A 25163-nucleotide genomic window follows, 5' to 3' on the forward strand; every position below is an offset into this window, starting at 1 on the left:
TTGTTTTTGAAACAAGAGTCCCTCAAATGGAATGATGCTCTACTATGTGAAAAGAATTTCAGAGAATTCAAGATAAAATGATTTTGTTTTCTTGTAACTGTCAAGTGTTGAAACCATCTCTGATACTGTTCAGCAATAACAAGATCTTCACATTATCTGCTATGGTAGCTATTTGGGACATCACATTGGCACCATTTTCATTTGAGACCTACTGGACATCATAAGAAGTCTTCTGGTGAAAACATCAATGACTTTCTCTTCAAAAGGAGTTGTTAAAACAAGACTTTTAAGACAGCTGCCATAGTGGCCATATTGGGTATCACAATGGCATCATTTTGATAAAGCCATAGTATCCATATTGAGTATCACAATGGTGTCATCTTCATCAAGCCATATTGAGTATCACAATGATATCATTTTCATAAAGCCATAGTGACCATATTGAGTATCACAATGGCATCATTTTGATAAAGCTACAGTGGCCATATTGAGTACCATATGGCATCATTTTCAGAAAGCCATAATATCCATATTGAGAATCACAGTGGCATCATTTTAATAAAGCCATAGTAGCCATACTGAGTACCACAATGGCATCATTTTCATAAAGCCATAATATCCATACTGAGTATCACAATGGCATCATTTTGATAAAGCCATATAAGCTATACTGATTATCACAGTGGCATCATTTTGATAAAGCCATAGTGGCCATATTGAATATCACAATGGCATCATTTTCAGAAAGCCATAGTAGCCATACTGAGTATCACAGTGGCATCATTTTAATAAAGCCATAGTAGCCATACTGAGTACCACAATGGCATCATTTTGATAAAGCCATATTATCCATATTGAGTATCCCAATGGCATCATTTTGATAAAGCCAAAGTATCCATATTGAGTATCACAATGGTATCATTTTCATAAAGCCATAGTAGCCATACTGAGTACCACAATGGCATCTTTTTATAAAGCCATAGTAGCCATATTGAGTATCCCAATGGCATCATTTTCATAAAGCCATATTGAGTATCCCAATGGTATAATTTTCATTAAGCCATAGTATCCATACTGAGTACCACAATGGCATCATTTTCATGAAGCCATAGTAGCCATATTGAGTATCCCAATGGCATCATTTTGATAAAGCTACAGTGGCCATATTGAGTACCACAATGGCATCATTTTCATAAAGCCATATTGAGTATCCCAATGGCATTATTTTGATAAAGCTATAGTAGCCATATTGAGTATCCCAATGGCATCATTTTGATAAAGCTACAGTGGCCATATTGAGTATCACAATGGCATCATTTTCATAAAGCCATATTGAATATCCCAATGGCATTATTTTGATAAAGCTATAGTATCCATATTGAGTATCACAATGGTATCATTTTCATAAAGCCATGGTAGCCATAATGAGTATCACAATGACATCATCTTGATAAAAGAATGCAAAGCTAAATACACTTTTTATTGTATTATCTAATTCTTCAAGAAAAATGTTTAAATTATGTTGTATTATCTATAATTTTCAAATAATCAATAATGCATTAAAAAAAAGTACTTCTTTGAACTCAAGATGTTGGTACAATGAACATTTTTTAATCAGAACTTTGCCTATTTCTGACATTAGCATGTATAGGAAAATGATCATTAATATGTTGACTCGGAACGATCTGCATTTTGTCAAAAATGTAATGAATAAAAGGTGTACAACCAGCAGATTATTAAATTTTACATCCAAAACATAATATGAAAAAAATATTGAATCAGTATACAAAAAGCCACCAAAAAAAAGAAAAAAAGAAATAGCACTGCTTTAATTGTGTTTCAGTAATTTGAAGACAGATGCAGTTGGCTGGGCTTTGAAGCCAGAAAATGGTATCTATATATGGTATCTATATATATATGAGGCAAGGTGGGATCACCTCTCTACCTGTGTCTAGCTGAAGAAACCATGATAACAAAATCTAGAAAGTACAAGCTGGTTTTGTGCTTACTTTAATGCAATATTGAAAGAATAAATTACAGCTTCAAATGGTTTTATTTTGCTGAGATTGTATGCAGTCCCAGATTCTGACCCTTTTATCCTCACCTCAGATTTTAAAGCTAGGAAAATGGTAATCCAAAGCTCTGCTAACTGTTGAAATCATTGATGCAGAACTACATAATACAGGTAAATCTGGTGTAAGGTATCAAGCATTTGTATTGAGAGTAATAAACTGACTATTGACAAAGGATTTATAATAAAGCACGTGCATGATCCCTGTTTCTGACTCTATTTTTTGTCCCTATCCTTATGTTACAATATGAACCTTGCCCTATATTCATCAAACTCTGCAACCTAATTTACGTGCTCATGCAAACAGAAAAATTTCCATTTAAAATAAGTTATAAATTACATCTTTTAAAATGTTAAAAAATAAACAATACATGTTTAATAGACATTTGTATTTAATGTATTGCTACTCTGAAATATCTTGCATTTAGCTGATTAATTGTAATCATTCAAAATCTGGGTATGAGTGCACACTCCAGTTGTTGTGTTTTGTAAACATATTTTGAAAATATGGGAACTAGTAATAACCATTGAACTTTCAGGGTTTATAAGACATCCTTACAAAACTGATCTGATTTTATGCTCAAGCATTTTTATGTAGGGAAGTCCCAGCTCATGATTCTTAGGTTTTGATGGTGCTAAATTTAATTTTTTTGAAAATGAATCTTAGTATGGTCATTTGTCCCTATACTGGACCCAACCACCCACCCACCCATGAAGACTGATCAGAAACAATAAAGACTCTGGTGGCCCTATAAGAAGCAGGATTATGCCCAAGCTTAATTTTGAAGTACATGTAAACCAAAATAACAGTCACCAGAGTGAAAATATTAAATGTTAAAATTTTGTAGGATTTTGGAGTTTCTGACACAGGTAGTAATGGTTATTGTGTGAAATCATTCAAATTGCAGTTCAACCATTTTTTAACACACTGCAGCCAATTTCACATCACATAAAGCACAAAAGTGCTAAAAACCAGCTCAAAATGATTTCACAAAATCAAAACCATTCTTCTGCCTGTCAAATTAAATATCAAAATGCAGCTGAGTGTTCATGAAGTTGAAAGCACATTGTCTTTTTCCTTGGTTGAAAAGAAAATATAGCTCCTAGCTATACTAAAACAAATAAACTGATATCTTGATGCAAGAATATAACTGAAAATGCAAAAACACTGCACCTAATGCTGAACAGAAACAATTATGGTAACAGTCATATGATGCTCATTCTTAATTCTGTGTAGTACTTTTTTAAGCTGCTGAGAAAAAAATAAAGTTCAGTGACATTTTTATACCCTGCCTCCTATGATGGGACAGAGGAAATTTGTTTTTGAAGCATGAACAGCTTCTTCCAAACCTAATTTATACAAGCTGGACGACCTAAAAGTCAGTCCTCTATTTTAAAATCTGCTGTCAATCAGCAGTGAAATTATATTTTATTATGGTGCACAAAATAAAGATAGGTGACCTGAAAGTCCATGGTGGTTTAAATATATATTCACTACCAGCTAACAGTTTTTGCCACCTTTCGTGATTACTAGCACTAACAGAGAACTGGATGACAATCCAGCTGTGAAAATTTGTATGAGCATATTATATTTTTCTAATTTCTTTTAACAATGATAAAGCACGCCCTGGGTCAAGATCTGGGAACAAGGGACACACATAGCGTGATATTTTAAGATCTGCCCATTTATTTTCTTCCAAGATTTATAGACAAAACCATTATGTCACCTAAGCTGTTCACCTAAGTTAAAACTGATTATAACTTTAATTATTCTTTTTCTTCCTTTAAATAATAATAATAATAATAATAATAATAATAATAATAATAATAATATATTTGTAAGGCTTTTAAAGATTCGGTTACAACTAGTCCTACAATGTAAGGCATTGGCCCTGTTATGCATGTCGGTAGGAACACCACTCCTCATCGTGCGTAACTGAAGCACTTTCTTGCTGTCAGTTTAAATTAATAAAAACTTACTTACCTTATCCTTCAAGGTAACCTCAAATTAAACTTGTATCTGAATCTATTGCTGCCGTACGCAATCAATTATGGAAAAGTATATCTCATTAATATTATTTCGTAATGGTTGTTTATGTTCTCAAATTTGACCGGATCAGGGTTAAAACGGACCGGTACCAAAGGGCCCACAATCAAAACGGACTAAAGCTTAAAAAGGCACGGTCTGAAGGCAAATAATAATTGTGTAAGAAAACATTGGAAGTAAAGCAAATCAATAATATCTTTGTTATAACATATCAAGATAGAATACGAGTTAGTGTCCCCCACGTGTGGTTTGTGCATGACATCTTTGTCATGGTAATGCCTTAATTAAGTAATGACGATTTCATTAATGATGGATAAATATTTTCATTTGCGAAGACTATTGACTCTTCCTGTTTCATATACAATGAATATTGTTAATACATGTGTATGCGTAATTTATTTTTGTTGATTATAATTTATACTTTAAATATAAATTTGCTCTATGTTGTGCATTGTAGGCACCGTTACTGCGCTGTGGTTGTAATGAAAGTCAAGTCAAAATTGCAAGAGAATTAAGAGGTTATTTATTTCAAAAAATAACAACAAAAAATTGTCATGATGGGATAGAAAGGCAAAAAGAAGAAAAGATAGCATGTCTAACTAGTCTAAGCAAACAAAAGACAAACAAACGCTAATGCCCTTTCAGATTTATAAATTTGTTAATAATAACAATAATTATTGTAATATATGAATATTAAAATCTAATTTAAAATACTGCAACAATATTGCACATAATGGCTCTCAGATAAATTTAACAGCAAAATATAGTAAACAATCTACAATAACCGCAACAAATAATCACCGAAATATAAAAACACGCATACATAGATATTCACTTTTCAACAAAAAACCTTACAACACAATGTAATTGCACACAGTGGCTATCAGTGTTAATTTATAGTTTCCAAGCCATTGTTTTCCTAGTGTAGATCACAAAACGTAAAAGACTGGACAGAAAATAATGTTGAAACACGGTGTTAAAACTCGAGATCAAATATGTGGCTATCAGAAAGTGTCATATGAACCGATGATTTTATTGGACATTCAAGAAAAGAAAACAATCCCATACAAAATCGTAAATACATGCTTAAAGAAAAGTTAAATTATGGAACTGTACACGTGACGCAAAGTTCAAACATTTTGATTTCATACTACATATAGGGCCAACTTTTTATTTCAATTTACTGCAACATTATATCGACAACTGTTACAGAAATGTATGGCGCAATTGAACATTTATAAGAAAATGACACGAAAGCAATCGAGCATCTCACTGTGTGTCCGAAAACTATAATTTGAGATCTATGAATATTGCACATTCACACATTATCTCTTTTTTAAATAAAATGGCAAGATTTCATTATATAAGTACGTAATACAAGGTCAGTATCTTCATCTTTAGATAAGGTCACAGTAATTTTGAAAGATAAATAAATTATTCATGTTGAAGATATTGAAAATATCAGAAAACGTAAAATAAGGAAATTTCACTAAAATATATATGTAATGGAAAAAAAGTATAAAAGATGATGAATAAAATGTCATGAGTGAAGAGAAGAAAGAGGCACGAGTACAATACACCTGAAGTTTACAGATAATCGCCTGGGGTAGTTCAGTCGGGAGTGTCTCAGTAATCGCTACAAAAACTGTTAAAATCGTATGACACATCAAGCTCTGCTGAGACTGGAGGCATGGGAAAGAGTTGTGATTGTAGAGACTTGTATTCGCGTCTTAATTGTGATTATCAAAGTTTCCTAACATATTAAATAAATCTGAGATAGAAAACAAGTAAAGAAATTGTGAAAAGTGCAATGCGATCGCGATTCTTTCCTAATATCGGTCTTACAATCTGTGTAATCTCTAAAGGTCTTCTGTTTGCTATCAGTGCTTTATTTTAGTCTTGGTGTTTATCATCACTGACCAGTGCTTCAAGTTTTGCAGCTCAGTGTTTTAGTAATATATGTAAAAATGTCATTGACTTAGAAGTGAATAGATATGTGTATTGTAGAAAAGCTGTCTTCTTCTACTTCTTCTTCTTCTTATTAATCAATCTTTTAAACGGTCCTTTTTAACCTGGGTCTTTTACATCCAGGTCCTTTCTGACAGGTTACTGGCCTTTGTAGACCAGGCCTTATTAACCCGGGCCTTTTCCGTACCGGTCCTTTCTGACCCGTTACCATTGGGGAGCACGAAACATCACGTAGACGCTTTTGTTTGGAAAAAGTACGACATTGGACTTTGAAAATAGTTGTATTCATTAAATTCACAAAGCACTAAAGATAATAACTTAAGATTATGATTTTATGTGTCAATTACTAGCATTAAATGCTAGCCAGCAAAGAATAAGACCTGATTCTGTCAAGTCTAGTTTTACGACAATAACGCTCCTCATAGTTTACGATAGGGTCACATAATTTCGATTGACATTCGTGTGTTCGACACGTATAGGAAGTCATCGCGATTGTGTGGTTGAATGCAGATGGAACTCGTATACTGTATTACTGCCATAAACAATATAAAATTTACCACAGATCAAACGAGTATTATAAATATTTAAATCCGCTTATTGAGTTGTATTGAGGAATGTCATAGAGACCGACTCCGGGGAACCTGATACGTATTTTCGTGACCCAGAATCCAGTATGTACAATAATTTACCAGTTTTTGTTCACTGCCAAAAACTAGTAATAGTTCACAATTAAAAACAGAAGAAAAAAACATTTTGGTTTTTAAATCTTACATTTGTATTGGTCATGTGAATTCTATTTTACGGTTGAAGTTCTAGCGATACTCCTTCCTTTGTCAAATATCAGTCGACAATATGATATTGTGGTTGTAATAGAAGTCAGACAGGTCGTGTAGGTGTTCAGAACCAACTATTTCAGTATAGGCTATCATTTCTTAGAATTACACATACCTTTAAATGGCAATTATTGACTTTATTTGGATCCTAATACATCTATATTCATTTAGAAGGTCATTATTTACTCGCCCGAGAAATATTGCAAAATCAATACTAAATTATGTGGAAGTATTTGGAGGTCAACCGAAAGGTATGATGCAGTACAAACAGGATTGAATGTTGTGCACAGTAATGTCACAATGAAAGCAATGTCTTTTGAAAACAAATTTGTATTACCCTTTTATTTGTTGTGATGTACCCTCATTCCTGACCCAGTTTAGTTCCTTGTTACAGTTTTATAATTGTAACTGTAAAAGAAATATCCATAGGGATCAGTAATTTTCATCTGGAAGTTTTTTGATCACGTTCAAGGTGCAGAGCATTCACCATTCTTAAGTAAATAGGCTTTGATTAACCTATTTTAATATTACATTTTAGAACAACAATTAAAACTTAATTTGTGTAAATGTACTTACTTGAGCTATATGACTTTTACTTTAGATTGGAGTGAGTGTGTTGTTAGCATTGACTCAATAATAACCAATGAGTATGTGTGAATATAGTTTACCACTTTTATATATTTAATGTTTTTGTCTTGCCTGTTAGATATTGCTGGGTCAAGTATATTTATGAGCTACCCCCTGTCCCCTCCCATCACTGGTTAAAAATGCATCTATGCGTCCATCCACCCAGTTGTATTTTTAGAAGTAAATGCTTTTATATCTTTAATGATTTGTTTATGTGTGCTGTTAAGTATAATACATTAGCATATACAGTGATACCCCACAAAACCAATTACACTTGGGACTAAATTAAATTTTCTTTCTTGAGAGGATTTTGGTTTTACTGATTGTATTGCAGACATGAATACATTTTTTTGTGCATATAAATAGATGTAAAAGCACCTCATCATTGATACCTGCCTTAAATATTTATTCAGAAAAGTCCCACAGATTTAAAAAAAACCAAATATTTTTTTTCTATGGGATTTGAAAGAGATAGTGAGATAATTTTGTTTGTTTATGGATGTCTTAAATAGGTAAAGTACTTCTGTCAATAAAGAAAAAGGACATAATTATCAGAAACCTTGTTTGTCTGTGTGCATGTAACAATTCAGAAAGCTGTTTGCTTTTTAACATTTAATGTCAAATTAGCTGAACAATGTATATTCATTTGAGTACTGTTTTGTTGGTCTCACTTGTCAGAGTAACAGAAGCAAGGTCACATGACTGGCTTTTGAACCCTATTTATGTTTAACAAAATGTTCCACTTATCTTTTATTGAAAGGAATAGCATCAAACATGATAAGTACCTAGTTATTAACAATTTACCTTGAAAGCTGGCCCCTAAGTTGTGAAGACTTCGGATTAGTCTATTATCAACCCTAATCTATTCAGGGCTCATAAAAGGCTAATCTGCCAAGTGCTGAAAATGTCCCTATGGCAACTGAGGTAAAAATAATACTCAACACACCAGTATTTGTTGAGTATTATTTTTACCACCTTTGCCACTGGGACATTTGCAAGTGATTGACTAATGAATAAGCATACTACATTATCTTCTAACTGTAACAAATCTAGCCCAGTATGTGTTTGATATGCATTCTACATAATGTATGGCCACAGACCATTTCTGGACCATAAATATTAGTGTTTTATGGAATTTAGCAGCAAAAATACATTTTCAAGTTTGAATAATTTTGGTTTTATGGAATTAAGGTTAGCATAAAACTGAAATTTTTTTTGACCAATGTTTTATTTTTCTTTCAGTTTTTAGAGTAGGATTTAGGTCTACTGGGAAATAATTATATTAATAAAGGGAAAAATAAGGGACCAGTTAAAAAAAATACCTTTGGGAGAATTCAGTATACAGAGGATTCAGTTTTGAAGAGTTTCACTGTCTAACAATTTACTTTTTATGTTGTGGCAGTCTATTTTTGGGTTCATATTAATTATATTTATGAAAGATAAAATATTTAAATTTGCATTTGTGAACTCCAATAAATTTTGCATACAGCCTATATCTAAATTCTGAGGACCACCAGCAGTTTTAGGGATGTGCAGGCCGGTGTGAGGACAGTGGGCCTGCATAATCTAATTTCTATATCACTAAAGAAATTCTGTGAAATATTCATACAAAAATACAGGCTTGTTTTCAAAATAAATATATTTTTAAATGATGTGCTTTGATTAAAATCTGTTTTAAACAAAATCCTAAATTTTTTAGCCCCCCCCCCCGTTCCAGTTTGTCCTGGTGCGATTTGTACCTTTCACACCTTACTAAGGCCGCTACTTCCACCAAGTATTTTACATTTGCTTTCATGTAAATATAGGTTTAATCTTTGATTTATATTTCAGGATCATCCACATCATAGAAAGCTACTCAGTATAATTAGGAAACTAAAATTTCAAGTGCAGCTGAGTATATAGTGTATTTCTCTAGGATTTAAAGATGAATAATTTCAGAAAGGTGATAGAGAAACTTTTCTCCAAATATCTTATTGTAACCAATACCATTTCTTGTGGTGGACTTCTAGCACTAGGAGATGTTATTACACAAAGGGTAGAACGAATGGACCCAGGAGAAAGGACAAAGTTCAATTGGCACAGAACAGGTACATTATACATAAAGTTATCTTTCTTTACAATTCAGCTCAAGCAGATGTTGTGGCATAGGTATTATTTTTATCAATTTTCTAGAAGCAGATCTTTTTCCCTTCATGGAGTGGAGCCTCATATGTTGGGAGACTTGGAGATTCCACTTACAAAAATTATGTTGTTGTGTTTTCACTAGAGTGATTCATAATTATATATATATAATGTACTAAGCACTTAAAGTACTGGGCTAAACCAGCTGAATTAGATGCACAAATCAATTTCAGGATTTTTTAAAACTGTTAATTTTTCAATTTGCTTTCTCTTTTTGTCTTTGAACATTACTTATAATATAAAAACACACACCAAGTTTTTGTCTTTAAAATCCTTTGGATGGCAAAATATTGGCTTAATTAGGTATAGTCTTTGCTACTCTCAGTAGCTGAACAAGGGTTTTTGTGTATTTCAGCATGATCTCTATGGATGAGTATATGGGGGTCTTGCAGTAGTTTTCTCAATTGTAAAAAAATTTCAATGTTTATTGATGCGATTTGAAGTTGGATAGCTAATGGTCTTATTTTATTGCAGTCAGTAAAATAGTAGCTTCAAGTTTCATAATTAGTTTGTGTGATAGTACTGTAGATGTGTCACAGTTACAGAAAGCACTCACTTCAGTTATCAGTAGACTCAGCAACTGCCAACTCTATGAACAAAATGAATTAAAATATAATGTTATGATCTGATTTCCTTAAGGGTAAAAAACATTATATTGTTTTTTTATATAAGTTACTAATCCCTTAGCTTAGCTTGATTTTTTGAACAACCACTCAGTATATCTAACCACTGATGCATTACCAAGTCAGTATGAGCAACAACTGAGTGCTAATTATAGGTAACCAATGAACTACAGAGTACGAAAATAATACTTTTCCCCCATTTATAGATCACATGCCTTGCTTTGTACCTAAAGTTTGTAAAACAATTTAATACATTGCAGCAGATAATCTTGGTAAAGTGAAGGTACTTACAAATGGAGCCCTAGCTGGGGACTGATTAATACTAGTTTATCTGTGTCTTTCAAGAATTTCAGAATGAAAATGCTGCGTTTCATTAGTGTACTCCAGGTTTCTGTATTAGATGGTATCATGTTTAGAGAAATTACCAACCACTGTTATATAAAAAAATGCTGTACATATTTAAAACAGCAATTAAAATGGACATTAAAACATTGTTTTAAAATGCATATAATCATAATATATACATAGGATACTAACATATATAGACAATTACACATTGGGTCAGCTTGTTGTTCTTGTTGAGCATTATAAAAGATGGGCATGCTTAACTACAGAAATAGGGTGCATCAGTGATTTGGATGACAGGTTTGTTAATTGGGAATATAAGAAAATAGCAAAGAAACCCAGATTCTCTCAAATGGTAGAATTGTGGTTATCCTGGAGAACATATATTGTGTATAATATGCCATGATGTCCATTAATTGAAACCCAATTTATAGACTTAATTGGTTTCAGTGAAAATAAGCAAATATCTGCTCACAGGCATGTACATAGTTGGGAAACTCAGGGAAATTCTTTTTCTTTAAAATTCAAACCCTATGCAAAATATGAAACTGTAGAGCACCACCATAAACACTTTATTTGATTCAATAAATATTTTTCTGTAAGTTAGATTTAATTCCCAAGTAATATTTCCCAAGTTTTCTGCCAGTGGATTTGGCCTGATAAGGCCTTGTCTTAAGTCAGCACATGCTTTGTTTTCAAGTTTCCTTTGACAGAGTAGTGAATTTAACACTCTTTTTGTTCAGTGTGATATTGTCACACACAATTGATGCATGTTCAGTTGAAGCCTTTAATAGATTTTTGAAGCCATATAATAAAAGTATTATTTACTGAGCCCAAGCTCAGTCTATACTTAAATTCCTGCATATGACAGCGAAGCCAAGGAAATGGAGTTGGACGATATTTATGGTAACTAGACAATAACTTACAATGACTAGATGATGTCAGAGGATTTCAGAACTTTATAAGACAATGAGGATGAATTGTTGTATTTGAATCAAATGACATTAAATATCTTATTGTTTATTTGTAAGACTTGTGGAATTAATATATTGCAGGCAAATGATCATTCTGAACCAGCATGTGACATGTAACTTAATTAATGGATTTATCATATAAATGGATTTAAAATTTCAAGTATTATGGATTTTAATAGATTTAATTGGTCTAATTGTATATTGTCATTTCCAGTTATATAATTGTTTTTTATACTGGTTTTTCTTTAATTTTTCTATATGTCCAGCTTGGCTTATATATTTTTCCAAAGTGCAACACTGACACACTGATGAAAAGTCACTCCTTCAGATGGATCTGACTTACAAAATACACCCCGATTTATAGGAGGGTAAAAGAGATATTGTCTTTTTTTAGCCCTAAAAAAGGCAGGGATGACTTATAGTCGAGTCATCTTATAAGCAAGTATATATGGTACGTCTTACGTATACTGCCATAGTCAGGTTTAAGTAAATGTCTAGGTCTAGACAAGTAAGACAAAAGTGGAGTTACATATAAAATATAAATGCCAGACCAAATAATCAGTATTATGTTTAAAACATGTATAACTGAAGAAAAAATGTTTATTTCAACAGGCCTTTGGTGCTAGTCAGAATTTTTTATTAATAATGTTACATATTGAATCAGTTATAGATACAGTCAAACAAGGTACTTCTAGTTTTAGAAAATATTTACAGTTTATCATATATATGCATGATTTAGCACAGCATGCATTTGAGTTTATTATCAGGTTTTTAAGTATTGACTATTTAAGATAATTATGTTAGTGAAAAATAGCATTTTTGATTTTCATAGAAACTGCTGCTTTTTTAAATTATCTCTCTTTAACATTAACATTTTTGTTATGGGTTATATGGGGATCCTGAAATGAGGTTCTGTTGAACCAGTCATAATCCAGTCTTAATTGATTTGATGAGTAAACATCTTTATTTTTAATATTTTGTTGTTGTTGCTTCAGGTTACAATTTTCAAGCAAGGCCATTAGATCCCTTATGACATAGGCAGTATCGGATTACAAGAATGATTGTACGTCCCCATCTATAACTGGTATTCTTTAATGTATTGCAATTTTGATTTCTGTCCTTTATCAAGGAAATGATTTTGCAAATTCAAGAATAGTATAAAATGATGTTTTGTTTTTTTACTCTCTGGACATGAGAATGCATAATTTAGCCTAAATATTTTAATATAAATTTTGCTTTGAATGAAGTATTAAAAAGTAGTGCTTGTACCTCAGCTTCCTGATAATGAATCTTGATAATCAGTAGGATATCTAGACCTCATTAATATGTCCCAATCAGGTAATTTTTTTGTATGCTTTGTAAAATAATATTTTGTTAAACACTTAACAGGTCGTATGTTCTGCATGGGATTTATTCTTGGACCATTCTGTCATGTCTGGTATGGTGCACTAGACAGATTCATCTTGGGAGGTGGTGGAAAAGTGGCAATAAAAAAAATTCTAGCAGATCAAACTGTGGCTGCTCCTTTCTTCTGTTCAGCATTCTTCATGGGTTAGTACAACCTTTGTTTAGCACAGGTAATGTGTATGGTTTGTAATGTTCTAATTTTGTCACAGGTAATGTGTATGGTTTGTAAGGTTCTAATTTTGTCACAGGTAATGTGTATAGTTTGTAATGTTCTAATTTTGTCACAGGTAATGTATATGGTTTGTAAGGTTCTAATTTTCTCACCAGGTCAAAACAATGGGATCCAAGCCATTCTTTATGTTGATATATTTTGGAACCAAATTTATATTCTGCAGTTGCCAAATTGTATCAGGAACTTTGTTGGTATTCCTAGATCGTTGAGTGTATGGTTGATTCTGCTCTACACTGCTTCTTTGATACTATTCAGAGTGACCAGCAGTAAGTTGGGATTTTTCTTCTCCATCATACACTGACCACAATTTAAAGGTAATGAATAGATGTGTAATTTATTTATCCAGCAGGCACAATTGACAAAGAATTTCAGGCAAAGTGACATATCCCTCGTGTCTGAATAGGCTGATTATTCTTGGACATTTCAACTTTCATTTTGACTGTCCTGGAAACCCATACACATAAAAACTTTTAGATTCCTTTCATGTTTTCAACCTCAAATAGTCAGGTAACCAAACCATCCATAAACATGGTCACATTTTAGACTGGATTCTTCATCGACCTGATGATAATATTCTACGTTCCTCCCTGGTGTCCCACAAATTTACATCAGATCACCACTGCATTATATGCCACCTTGACATATCAGTCCTTAACCCTCCACCTTTATTTGCTACTAAGAGAAACCTCCGTATGATAAATAGAACTAAACTAATGCATGACATCCAAGCAAACCTTACAACTTGCTTACCTCCTGCAGCAGAACAACTCGATAACTGCCTGTGTTCATTGCTTGACAAACATACCCCAGCAACCAAGTGAAGAGTATCAATTCAAAAGTGTTCTCCGTGTTATAGCAGTGTTAGGCACCAGCTTTGCCCTGCTAAAAAAGACCTCCGAAAAGATGAGAGGCTTTGGCTTTCCACCAGACTCACTATTCATAAGCAAATCTATGAAGCCACTAAGAAGAATGTCACACACATAGTCCATGCAGTGAAATCAGCCCACTACACTACTAAGATCACGGAAAGTTCCAGCTGTAAAGAGCTTTTTGAGATTACTAACAAGCTATTGTCAAGGAACAAATGTACACCACTTCCAACTACCTTCTCTCCAGTCAGCCTTCCAGACCTGTTTGCAGATTTCTTCTATGACAAAGTACAAACCATTAGAGATAAGCTTGACAACACAATTTCAATTGACTCGTCACCATACAGTTGCGATCCAAATTTTCAGCAGCAACTGTTGGCAGCATTTGAACCTGTCTCAATGGATTTAGTACATACAGTCGTGATGAAAAGTGCACCAAAGTCATATGAACTTGATCCAATTCCAATATCACTGCTGCTTGAGTGCTTAGATCCAATATTACTTTCACTAACTGATGTTTTTAAGACCTCACTCTCTCGTCTGGGGAATTCCCATCATTGTTCAAACTGCCATTATAAAGCCTCTGCTGAAGAAACCAACACTCGACCATAACAGTTTAAAGAACTACCACCCAATTTCTAATCTCCCATTCATATCAGAAATCTTAAAAGTTGTTCTATCCAAACTTGTATGTCATCTGAATTCAAACAGTCTTTTTAGCAATGTACAGTCTGCATATCACCCTTGCCACAGTGTTGAAACTACTCTTCTAAAAGTAGTTAATGACCTTCTCTCTGCTTTGGATAGCAGAAATATTACAGTCCTCACCCTCCTTGATTTGTCTGCAGCATTTGACACTGTAGACCATGATATATTACTTCACTGTCTCCAGCATGTATTTGGCATTCATGATACAGCATTATGGTGGCTCAAGTCCTACTTGGTCAACAGGACACAAATTATGTCTGCAAATGGAAAACACTCCAGCCCATTTGATATATATTGTGGTGTTCCACAGGGGTATTCTTGGACCTGTTCTCTTCATTCTTTACACTCAGCCTCTCTCAAGTGTCATAGATCATCATCCAGTTTCTTACCAATTGTACACTGATGACAACCAAATATACAAATCTAGCCACCCAACTAAAGTTGATGCTACCATACAAGTTGAAGAGAGGTGCATTTCTAATGTGAAATCATGGATGACATGTAACAAGCTGCAGGTGACTGTTGATAAAACTGAGGCCATTCTGATCACAACACAAAGACTTTCTCATTCACATCCTTTACCTCAAACAATAAATATCAGCAACACCAACAAGATACTTATGCTCTCATTATTCCCACTATGAAAACAAAAACATATGGACAGCGTTCTTTTGCATACCAGTGCCCAGCAACGTGGAACGAATTGCCCACTGAACTTAGACACAAAGATACAATAATCCCATTCAAGAGTGCTCTTAAAACTCACTTATTTTGACTGCAAGAACAAACTTAAACACCTAATAATGTTTTCTACCTTAAATATTTTCAGCATGTTTTTATGTTTTCTAATTTCATGGTGTTTGTTATTTGTAATCATATCATTATATATATTTTTTTATGTTATAGTTGTTGTCTAATGTTGTAAAGTGCTTTGAGCTTCTAAAGATTAGACACTATACAAAGTCCTCATTATTATTATTATTATTATTATTTTTTGCCTTCAAGTACTTATCCCCTAATTTTGAAGACAGTTACATTTTTGATAGCTTTAATGTTCATAGTCCAGAAGGGCTTATGGGATAGCCTGTTGTCTGTCACTCTTCAGTCCATTCATCCAAGTTTTGGTATCACTGCTTTTCTGAAACTTCTTGTATGATTGCCATCAAACTTTACACACACATTCATCCCATGTCTGGTTGGGCCTAAATGAATATGCTGTTGTTTGGACATCCAGTATGGCTGCAGTGTCCATCTTGAAAATCTTGTGATCACCACTCCTTCTGAATGTATGGTCAACATTTGGTTTTTACTGAAAGACTTAAACCTACAATATGCCCTCTATATCATCTTGAAAATCTAGTTACCACAACTCCTTCTGAACGGAAGGCCATATTGACACTGGGTTTTCATCAAAAGACTTATCATGTCTAGTTGATGCCAAGTGTAAATGTTGATGCTCAGACATCCATTATAGCCAACAGCAGCTGTCTTGAAATCTCATTATCACTACTCCTGAATTGAGAGTCATACTAACATGAGGTTTTCACCAACAGCCAAGTTCCTGTATCAGGCCAAAGTCATTTAATTGGATTTTGCAGCTGTGCCTATGGCTGTTCTTATAAAACACAATTCATGAAATGAGACTAAGCCTTTGTGTTGGAGTTAAACTGGGCAGAATTTAAGCCCTCAACTTAGCAGGCTTATGGGCCTTGGCTAAGGACGGAAGAATGGCAGCGTACATTTTGATGTGACTATAAGAGGTGGGCGATCTGGGAAAAGGATATTTTGAGACTGGACCCATCCGCTTTATGTTTTTGATGACAGACATTATTTGGAAGTTTAAATTTATATTTAATGGCCCTTTCATGATCACTGATGAACTGCACATTGACAGTTTACCTGATGCCATAAAAAAGGGGACTCACTCATTTGTTGCAAGATTTTTTGACACTTAACTATTATGTGACTGGAACATATCAGGATAGATATCTGAGTTAATTGGTGTGTCACAACCAACAGCTTGTAACACTGACACATTTATTAGCTATGTACCTACATGGATATTAATGCCAAGTCAAGATAAAGCTGACATTGTGAATGGTAAATATGCTGTGATGAACCCTGACTTTTCCAACCATCCAAGCATGAAATGAGGATGCTACCTTATGTGAATATCCTTGAGTTTAAAATTTCAGGGACAAAGACCATTCCACCTGAATAGCCTCCTTGTATGACTTGTTCCAAAATTAATCAAACCCACTTAAAGCAGAGAACAAATGTCAAATTTGCATTTTTGTCACCAAAATCTGAAACAAAATCCCCATTGGTGACTGACGCACATGTCCTGGTTTTGAATTAGTTTTTCATTACCATGTTTCCAGAATGTTCATATAATTATAGCTGATCATGCCAAAATTATGTAATTTGTGATGAGGAGCATCATGGTGATTCCACCTTTACCCAGCTAGGTCATTATTTTATGCTTGATATTCTTCATGTACAATTTTTGATAAAGTACAACTTTTGTTTGCATGCAGGCGTATTTGTGTCATTTGAACAAATTTTTGTTTTTTTTCCTTTCATTTAAATACTGGTAGCTATATATATTTGTGTCAGTAGTATCTAAGGCACTGCAATGTGGCTCACAAATGGAAGATTATATGAGATTCAGGCAAGATTTAAAATTGCAGTTTCTGTCCTTATAGGAATGTCCCTGTTGGAAGGAAAGTCTGCTCAAGAGGGTGTAAAGGAAGTAAAAGACAAATTTTTAATGGTTTACATGGTAAGATTTCAATCTTTTTTTACTTATTTCCTCTGTGCTTATTTTCATATCCCCACTATCCTATCCATCTTGTTCATCCTGTCTTAGCACTATTGCACAGACGCCACTAAACATTAACAATGAAATTTGGTAGATATATTTGTATGTATAAGTAGTGAACATGATTTGATTTTTACAACAATTAGTTTTTGAGGGGGCTCCAAGTGGCTGGGTGGTTTAAAGTACTCGCCATTCCAGACCACTACCATCTTGCCTCTGTCTGCATGGGATAAAGTCTTGTGCTCGGTGAATGTGGATACATGAGTGTCTTCTATATATAGCCTATCTTGTGCTGAAACAATTCCTTTTTTGTAACAAAATTGGAACTTTTTGGGCCATGCCTAGTTTGTTAGTTATTTTTTTATATATATTCATTACATGCTATTGTAATGTAACATTGTATGTTGGACTTGACCTTGTTCAAAACTGAGTTCATTTTGGCTTGACTGGATGGACTTTTTTAATTTTATTTTGTGTAAACAACTATAAATGGCTAAGTTATTCTCTCTGTGTATGGGCTTAATATCAGGATCATTATTAATAGAAGAAGTAAATATGTTTATTTGGGTCTACGTTTTGGAATTTCCTGAGTGTTATCCAGGTTATGGTTTTTATTTTGTAAACATTAGGGTCATTCTTGAAACTTATTTTCCATTAGGCGATGGGTTTTTTAATTAAAAAATCCTAATTGTGACCTGAGATCAAGTAGGGAATTATACAATCTTGCAGCTGAGAGAATTATTTTGTTCTTGCTTTAAATCTTAGCACAGTCAAGTATTATATGTTGTGACCAGTAATTTTGGGTTGTAATCTATTTTCTTCAAATTATTGAATTCAAGTGATTATCTTCTGGATATACAAAAGTGCTCTGATAAAATTCTTGGATAGAGACATTCACTGGAATTTATGGTGAATTCAAACCTGGAATTATATTACTGTGATTCAACAAAAGACTGTTTACACATCAACACTTTATAAGCTACCACAACACGTAATTGCCATCAGTACCACTCCGATGGCCTAGTGGTTAGAGCGTCCGCCTTGGATGCGGGAGGTCATGGGTTTGAACCCTGGCCAAGTCATACCAGAGACTTACAAAAATGGTACTAACAGCTGCCTCGCTTGGTGTTCAGCATTAAGAGGTTAGTGTTAGGACTGGTCGGCCTGGTGTCAGGATAATGTGACTGGGTGGGACATCATGCTACATGTCTGTGGCATGATGCAGACATCATAGATATGTGACTGAAAAATTGTTAAAGCTACATTAAAAATCAAAATCACATCACATCACATCACATCGCCATCAATTTTTGGATTTAACCTTAACTTGTAATGAATTTTATTCAGGACTGTAAATTTATAGGACTTGTGTCTGTAATTCTTGGATTATTTTGGAATTTAATTTGCAATACTGTAAGTTCTTTTTTTTCTCATTTTTACTTTGTATTCTGGTGAAATAAATTATTTGTTAAATTTTACAAAGCTTGTTGTCTTTCACTCTTTTCTATTACTTATTTTAAGAGCATAGACTCATAACACCTCTTTGAGGAAAACCTTTGTGTTACTAAAAAAATAACAGACCTTAATATCGAAACTAAACTTAATAACAAAGTTTAGTCCACCATCTTATGTCAGTTTAGGTAAATGGTTAGACCTAGTAGTAGTTATCTCCCACGGATATTGTTCTGGGGATTGTAATACTTGAAGCAGTAGTTCATTTAATGCTTCAAATGTTAATGTAAATTCTCTAGTGACATAAAAAAAGAAACTGGAGAACAATATTATAAAGATTATTTAGAACAGGGTGTTTATAATAGTAAAAAGGACCATAAATAGTATCATCTTAAGAGCTGTACTCTTCCAGCTCATCTAATGCATATTAGCATTGCTTTGTCCGTCAAAACTATCCATTTGAACTTTTGTACTTTTATTTTTTTAAGACAAAGGATTGTATAAAATCCTCTTGACATTGACAAATGAGTTTCTGTACAAAATTATCTTCATGTAGACAAATGAATTTCTGTACAAAATTTTCTTGATGTAGACAAATGAGTTTCTATAGAAAATTCTCTTGATGTAGACATATGAGTTTCTGTACAAAATTCTCTTGATGTAGACAAATGAGTTTCTCTACAAAACTCTCTTGATGTAGACAAATGAATTTCTCTAGTAATGTTTCTTTACTTTTCTTTTAAGTTTTGAATATAGACTTTTTGATCTTTAAAAACTTTGATACCAGGTTTACATAAAAATTTACTTGGAAATAGTTAATGAAATTTGGTTTTAGTCTTTGTACATTTGGAGATGACCAGGTTAAATTTTCATGTTTGTTGAGGTAGTTTTTCTGATATTTTGGTAAATGTTTAACTCATTGAAATGATTTTGGGGAGGAGAGATTGTGGGCATACAAATCTAGTTTTTATACCCTTTGGACTTTCTCAGTTCAAACCTTGCTAGCACAATTATGAAAAAAAAAAACAACACCTGACTAGTGCAGATTAAATTTCAGTGGCATTGCTTATATTAGTATGTAGCAAACTTTATTGGACTTTCATTTTACTGGAATAACTTTTTCGATCTTTTTAGTAACTTACTGATCTTGTAGACTTTCTCAGTGCCAACTTTGTTGGCATGATTACAAGTTTGATGGATGCATGGGCTTTAAACTTTATTAGCAGCACTACCTTCTTACATTTGGAAATAATATGCTTTGATTTTTCTGCCATATAAATGATTTTTGCATTTGTTACCAGATTTGCAAACCTTCTGGACTTTAGTTATTTTTAAAACATATGTATAGATTTTTGAATTTTCATGGACAGATTTTGACCTCTATGTGTTTGTGTCATACTGTCCTTTCTCTTTCACCAAATATAGTTTGTATTGCTAAAAACTGTTGTAAACTTGAGCATCTTACTAAAATGAATAACAAAGTATAGATTCACTGGCCTTTCAAATCAATTTTGTGTGCCAAGGAAGCAACTGAAATTTGGTCAGTGATTAGACCTAATGCTAATAGTTATCACCATTTGATATTTTTCCACTTATGTTTTACTACTTGAAAGTTTAGTAAAAGATGCTTTTTTTAAGGAAATCACATTAATTTCTCAAATAATGTTTGAAATGTTGGTATAACTTTTTTAATGACATACAAATAAAGAAAATTTTAGAAAAATACTCTTAAGATTAAATTATCTATGCATTTTTATGAACACAGAAGTGACCATGAATAGCAATATTTGCATAATTATGTTAAGTATCATCACTGCAACCCATGTTTTAAATATTTTAATTTTATTTCTGCAGGTTGACTGGTGTGTGTGGCCTCCATGTCAGTTTATCAACTTTTATTTTCTGCCAACTCAGTTTCGTGTCTTCTACGTCTCCTCAATCACCCTTTGTTGGAATACATTCCTATCATGGATGAAGCATAGGTAAGACAACCAGTCTTCTTTGTTATGGCCTCCATATCATAACCTTGAAAATCCTTGAATTTAATGAGTTTCGTTTAAAACTCTTTGAATTTCAAAGAAGTTGTTTTGATTCTTTGCTGAATTTTTTTAAAATCTACTTGTATTTTGCCCAGAATTCCAAGAATTTTTTTGTTGCAGGGAATATAGAATGTTAAAACTGAATAAAATGTAATACATTTAAATTTATTATTTTGTTATGTATGTATTTTGCAACAGTAGTAACATCAGATGAAAATGGGTGGGTTCAATGACACATAACAATAGTATTTTCTTGACTCAAATTGAATGCTCTCATAGACAAAATGGAAGTTAATTGTGTGAAACAGGAGTTGAGATTTCAACCGCTTGCGTCTTTTGTGAATGCAAAATTTAATAGTTATCATAAATAGAAGATCTCAAAAGAGTAATGATATAATATTGAATTTATGAAACAAGTTGTATAAAGTCCAGTTTTTGCAAAATTTGGCAAAGAAAAGCTGGGCATTATTCAACGAGTTTCATAAATTTAATATTGAATCATTACCCATTTGAGATTCTTTTTATAACATAGATTTTATTTGAGTGAAAATTATTTAGATAGAAAGAAGTATGAATAATTTCATTCATTCTGACAGATGCTGCAGCTTTCATTTGTTGTGCGTACAAATAGTCCCATGCAAAGTTGAACTTGTAAAGTTGGATTTTACTTTTTCTACAAACTATAAATAAAAAAAAAGAGTCCATCCAAATAAACAGAATATTTTACAAAGACAGAATCATTTTTCAACACAGTATGTCCAATGCGTGTGATGTCACATTGTTTGATACAATACACAATACCTGTTAGACTCCATCTTCACCCTAAACTGTCACTTTCACAATTAAACATTACATTGTTGAAATATTTATGTGAAATGAGGATTACTGGATGCAGAAATTCCCATGTTTACTATCATGTATTTGTGACCGGATATTTGCAGTATTTGATTTGGAACAGTAGACTATTCTAAAGATGTAAACAAATTTCTATTTGAGTCGGATTTGCATCACATATTTACTGCGTAAATATGTGGTTGAATAAAGTTCTGTCAGTTGAGAGACTGGTTATGTAAACATTCCTCTGTGAAGTGAGGTGAATTTGTTTACTTCTGTAAGTTAACATTTAAACCTCTCTTATATATAGAGTGGATTCTATGTTACAGATATACCTCCCCCATCCACACCCACTCCACACACCCACTATCAAATAAGCAACTCCCTTACTTTTGCTTCTTGTTATTGTTCTTATATTGGGGTTTTACACTATTTGTCTTATGATGATATTGTTACTCTTGACATAACAAAAACCTGTGGGAGTAAATTGGCTATATTCAAAAAGCCAAGACCATTTTTCCCCAATTCACTTTCGTGAGTTGAGTTGAAAAATGACTGCCGAAATGTTCATTGAAAACAAAATATTCCAAAAGGCAGGGTTAAAAAAGTTTTCCCATGATTGCAGCCAATCATTAAAGATAATACTGCATAATGGGCTAATTTGGACCAATCAGTGATATAAAGTGATATATAACACATTGTGATATCAAAAATATATAACTACAGATACTATAGGAAAACTATACTGAATATGTGATAAGTATTTATATGAACCATGCATATGATATAACCAGGATCTTAAACCAGTAGATTTAAAAATTTTGATGAGTGGAATGGCTTCTAAAACTGTAGATTTTTTATTGCCATAAATATTACATTTTTAAGGGATTGAAAACAAAACAGTTGCATTTTTTGACATTGTAAGTATTCTCTTATCAAACAGCAAGATTATAACATGAATCTGATTCAAATTCACATAGAAAATGTTCTAATAATAATTAATTAATGAGTCAATATATTGTCAATTAATTAAAAAGGGAGAGTTGTTTGTCTTATAGTTCACTACAAATTATATTTTAATATGAAATCCAATAGCACTTTTAGCTCCTTCACAATATCATGGTCTGGTGACCAATGACGACATTCATTGTGATTAATGAGCTTTACACATGACAGGCTCTCAATAGTTCTCTGGTTCAGATTTTCCTCTGAATCACTTTGTATTTTGCAAAGAATAAAGAATGTCCTCTCTGTATCAGAATTAGAATGTGGCAATGACAGGACAGCCACAGTCAGCCTGCAAAGAAATTCCAACTTCAGTTTTCTGTTGCTGCATTTTGTAAGGTGTTGACTGCTCTCCATTACCATGTTTGCCCCAAGGAGGAAGTTCCTGACTTGGACTTTATTTGTATTCCTGAGCCTCATCATGGACAATTTATTTCTCTTCGTGGCTCAAATCCAAAAGTCCATTGGCAAGTTTCACTACTGTAAATACAACCAAAAACATATAAAGCTGGATTTAGACTTGTTTATAAGTTATACCATCTTTACAATTATTAATTATCTTGTAATATGTTATTAACTACTGTATTTTATCTATGGCTTGAGCTTAACTTTTGTTTATGAAAACTTAAAATTAGTATATAAAATACATAAAATGGACACCTTTGAAACACAGTACGAACTCAGGACCTTTCCTACTTGCCTGCATTCACTTTAACTCTGATTTCCAAGCAATGGCAATGTTGAACTTGCAATATTTCTTATCTGGTAGTTTCATAGCATTGAGATAAAGCATGCAATTTGACAATGAACTAACAAAAACTGTTAGAGCTTATCTTAAATATTCCTCTTAAATCATCTTGAATAATACAGTAATAATTAAACATCAAAATACTTTAGTGTGTCTGCTGAAATCTCTTTTTTTGGTCGGTGTCTCCATTTGATCTCCCCTCACCAAAGGTTGGCTAATTTTCATCAGTGGCTCAGAAATCATCATAGACCAGCTTTGTTCCCTTTATTACTTGTAAAACCTCAAAAAAACTAACTGCAGTTGTCCTTAAACTCCCCAAATTACAACAATAACATAATCAATAAACAGCTTGTTATGCACACACATTAGCAGTTATTTAACACTAATAATCTTATTACTCTGCCACGCATCAGTGTGCCATTCGTTGCACATATGGGACATTTCTGGTCCTCAGTAGACTGCTTCTGACTGGTTTCTCTAAAGCATTGATAAAACATGTAACAAAACTGTTTGCGTTGCTTTTTTAAATTTTTTTATTTAAAAAATCTTTTACTTTTCAAAATCAGTTGATTTCAACTAATAAAATGTATTCTTGGCCTGCTGCTGGTAGAATCACATGTATGATAAAATAAAATATGTAAATTCAGCACAATACACTTGCAAACTTCATAAAAGCAAAACAAAGCTTACTTTGGTAATGATTCTATTACAATGAGATGTTCATTGTGTTGCCTAATAATGTGGCCATACATATACATGGTGATAATACACAGTGGGCTATGACCAAAACATTATATTTCAACCAGATAAGGAAATATTTCTATGATCTTATCTTCGTTAATTTAAAGTCAATTACAATGTCTCCTCTGACTTGCTTTGCTGGTATTTTTCTTGCAGGATGTCCAATTGCAGATTAATAGAATCTACAGTGGGGTTTGCACTGAGACATGGAAACCCCAGTCAAAGGATTATATTATTTGTCTCCCCATGAGGTTCTGCTGAGTGGAGAGACAAAAAAAATGTAACCACGTGAATAGGATTTCCTTGTCTTTCTACAAACCTCAAGATAGATTATTTTTCTCATCCATTTTTTTCCATTCAAATTACAATGACCCTTCACTTTTGCAATATAGTTGGTACATTCAATGCCTACAGTATTTATCTGATACTATTATTGCCTCATATTTCTTGTATAGGTCACCTGGTCCCATCCTGTTTTATAAAAATGCAAATAATTATCAGAAGAGAAGAATAAAAGTTTTAATTGTTATGTGTTGCAAGTATTGCACAATGAGCATCTCAACCCAAGTCCTATTTTTTTAAATGCCACACATTAATATAAATATGCTAATGAGGGCTGTATTGTGACCTGTTGACCC

General features: G+C 33.0%; 2 protein-coding genes across 5 annotated transcripts in view; one reads left to right on the top strand and one right to left on the bottom strand.

The window, feature by feature from the left end:
• LOC149807651 (phospholipid-transporting ATPase ABCA1-like) overlaps positions 1-4173 on the bottom strand; it is a 185069-nt gene extending 180896 nt beyond the window's left edge. The window contains exon 1 of the mRNA XM_089969144.1: positions 4056-4173. The gene's annotated coding sequence lies outside the window, so the exon portion shown is untranslated. The remainder of the gene's footprint in view (positions 1-4055) is intronic.
• A 2347-nt stretch (positions 4174-6520) lies between these two features.
• LOC149807652 (mpv17-like protein 2) overlaps positions 6521-25163 on the top strand; it is a 74409-nt gene continuing 55766 nt past the window's right edge. For 2 of the 4 annotated variants that reach the window (XR_016423150.1, XM_089969145.1), the window contains exons 1-5: positions 6521-6757; positions 9377-9633; positions 13059-13220; positions 17591-17667; positions 21013-21140. Coding sequence is in view for 3 of the 4 variants with exons in the window: in XM_089969145.1 (XP_089825271.1) it covers positions 9471-9633; positions 13059-13220; positions 17591-17667; positions 21013-21140 (530 nt within the window). In the remaining variant the exon portion in view is untranslated. Of the gene's footprint in view, positions 6758-6827; positions 6976-7017; positions 7171-9376; positions 9634-13058; positions 13221-17590; positions 17668-21012; positions 21141-25163 lie in introns of those variants that run through there. The other 2 variants (XM_089969153.1, XM_089969148.1) reach the window with 2 other exon arrangements.

This window comes from Sinohyriopsis cumingii, chromosome 1 (genome assembly GCF_028554795.1).
Source record: "Sinohyriopsis cumingii isolate HCF-2022 chromosome 1, ASM2855479v2, whole genome shotgun sequence".
Classification (NCBI taxonomy): domain Eukaryota; kingdom Metazoa; phylum Mollusca; class Bivalvia; order Unionida; family Unionidae; genus Sinohyriopsis; species Sinohyriopsis cumingii.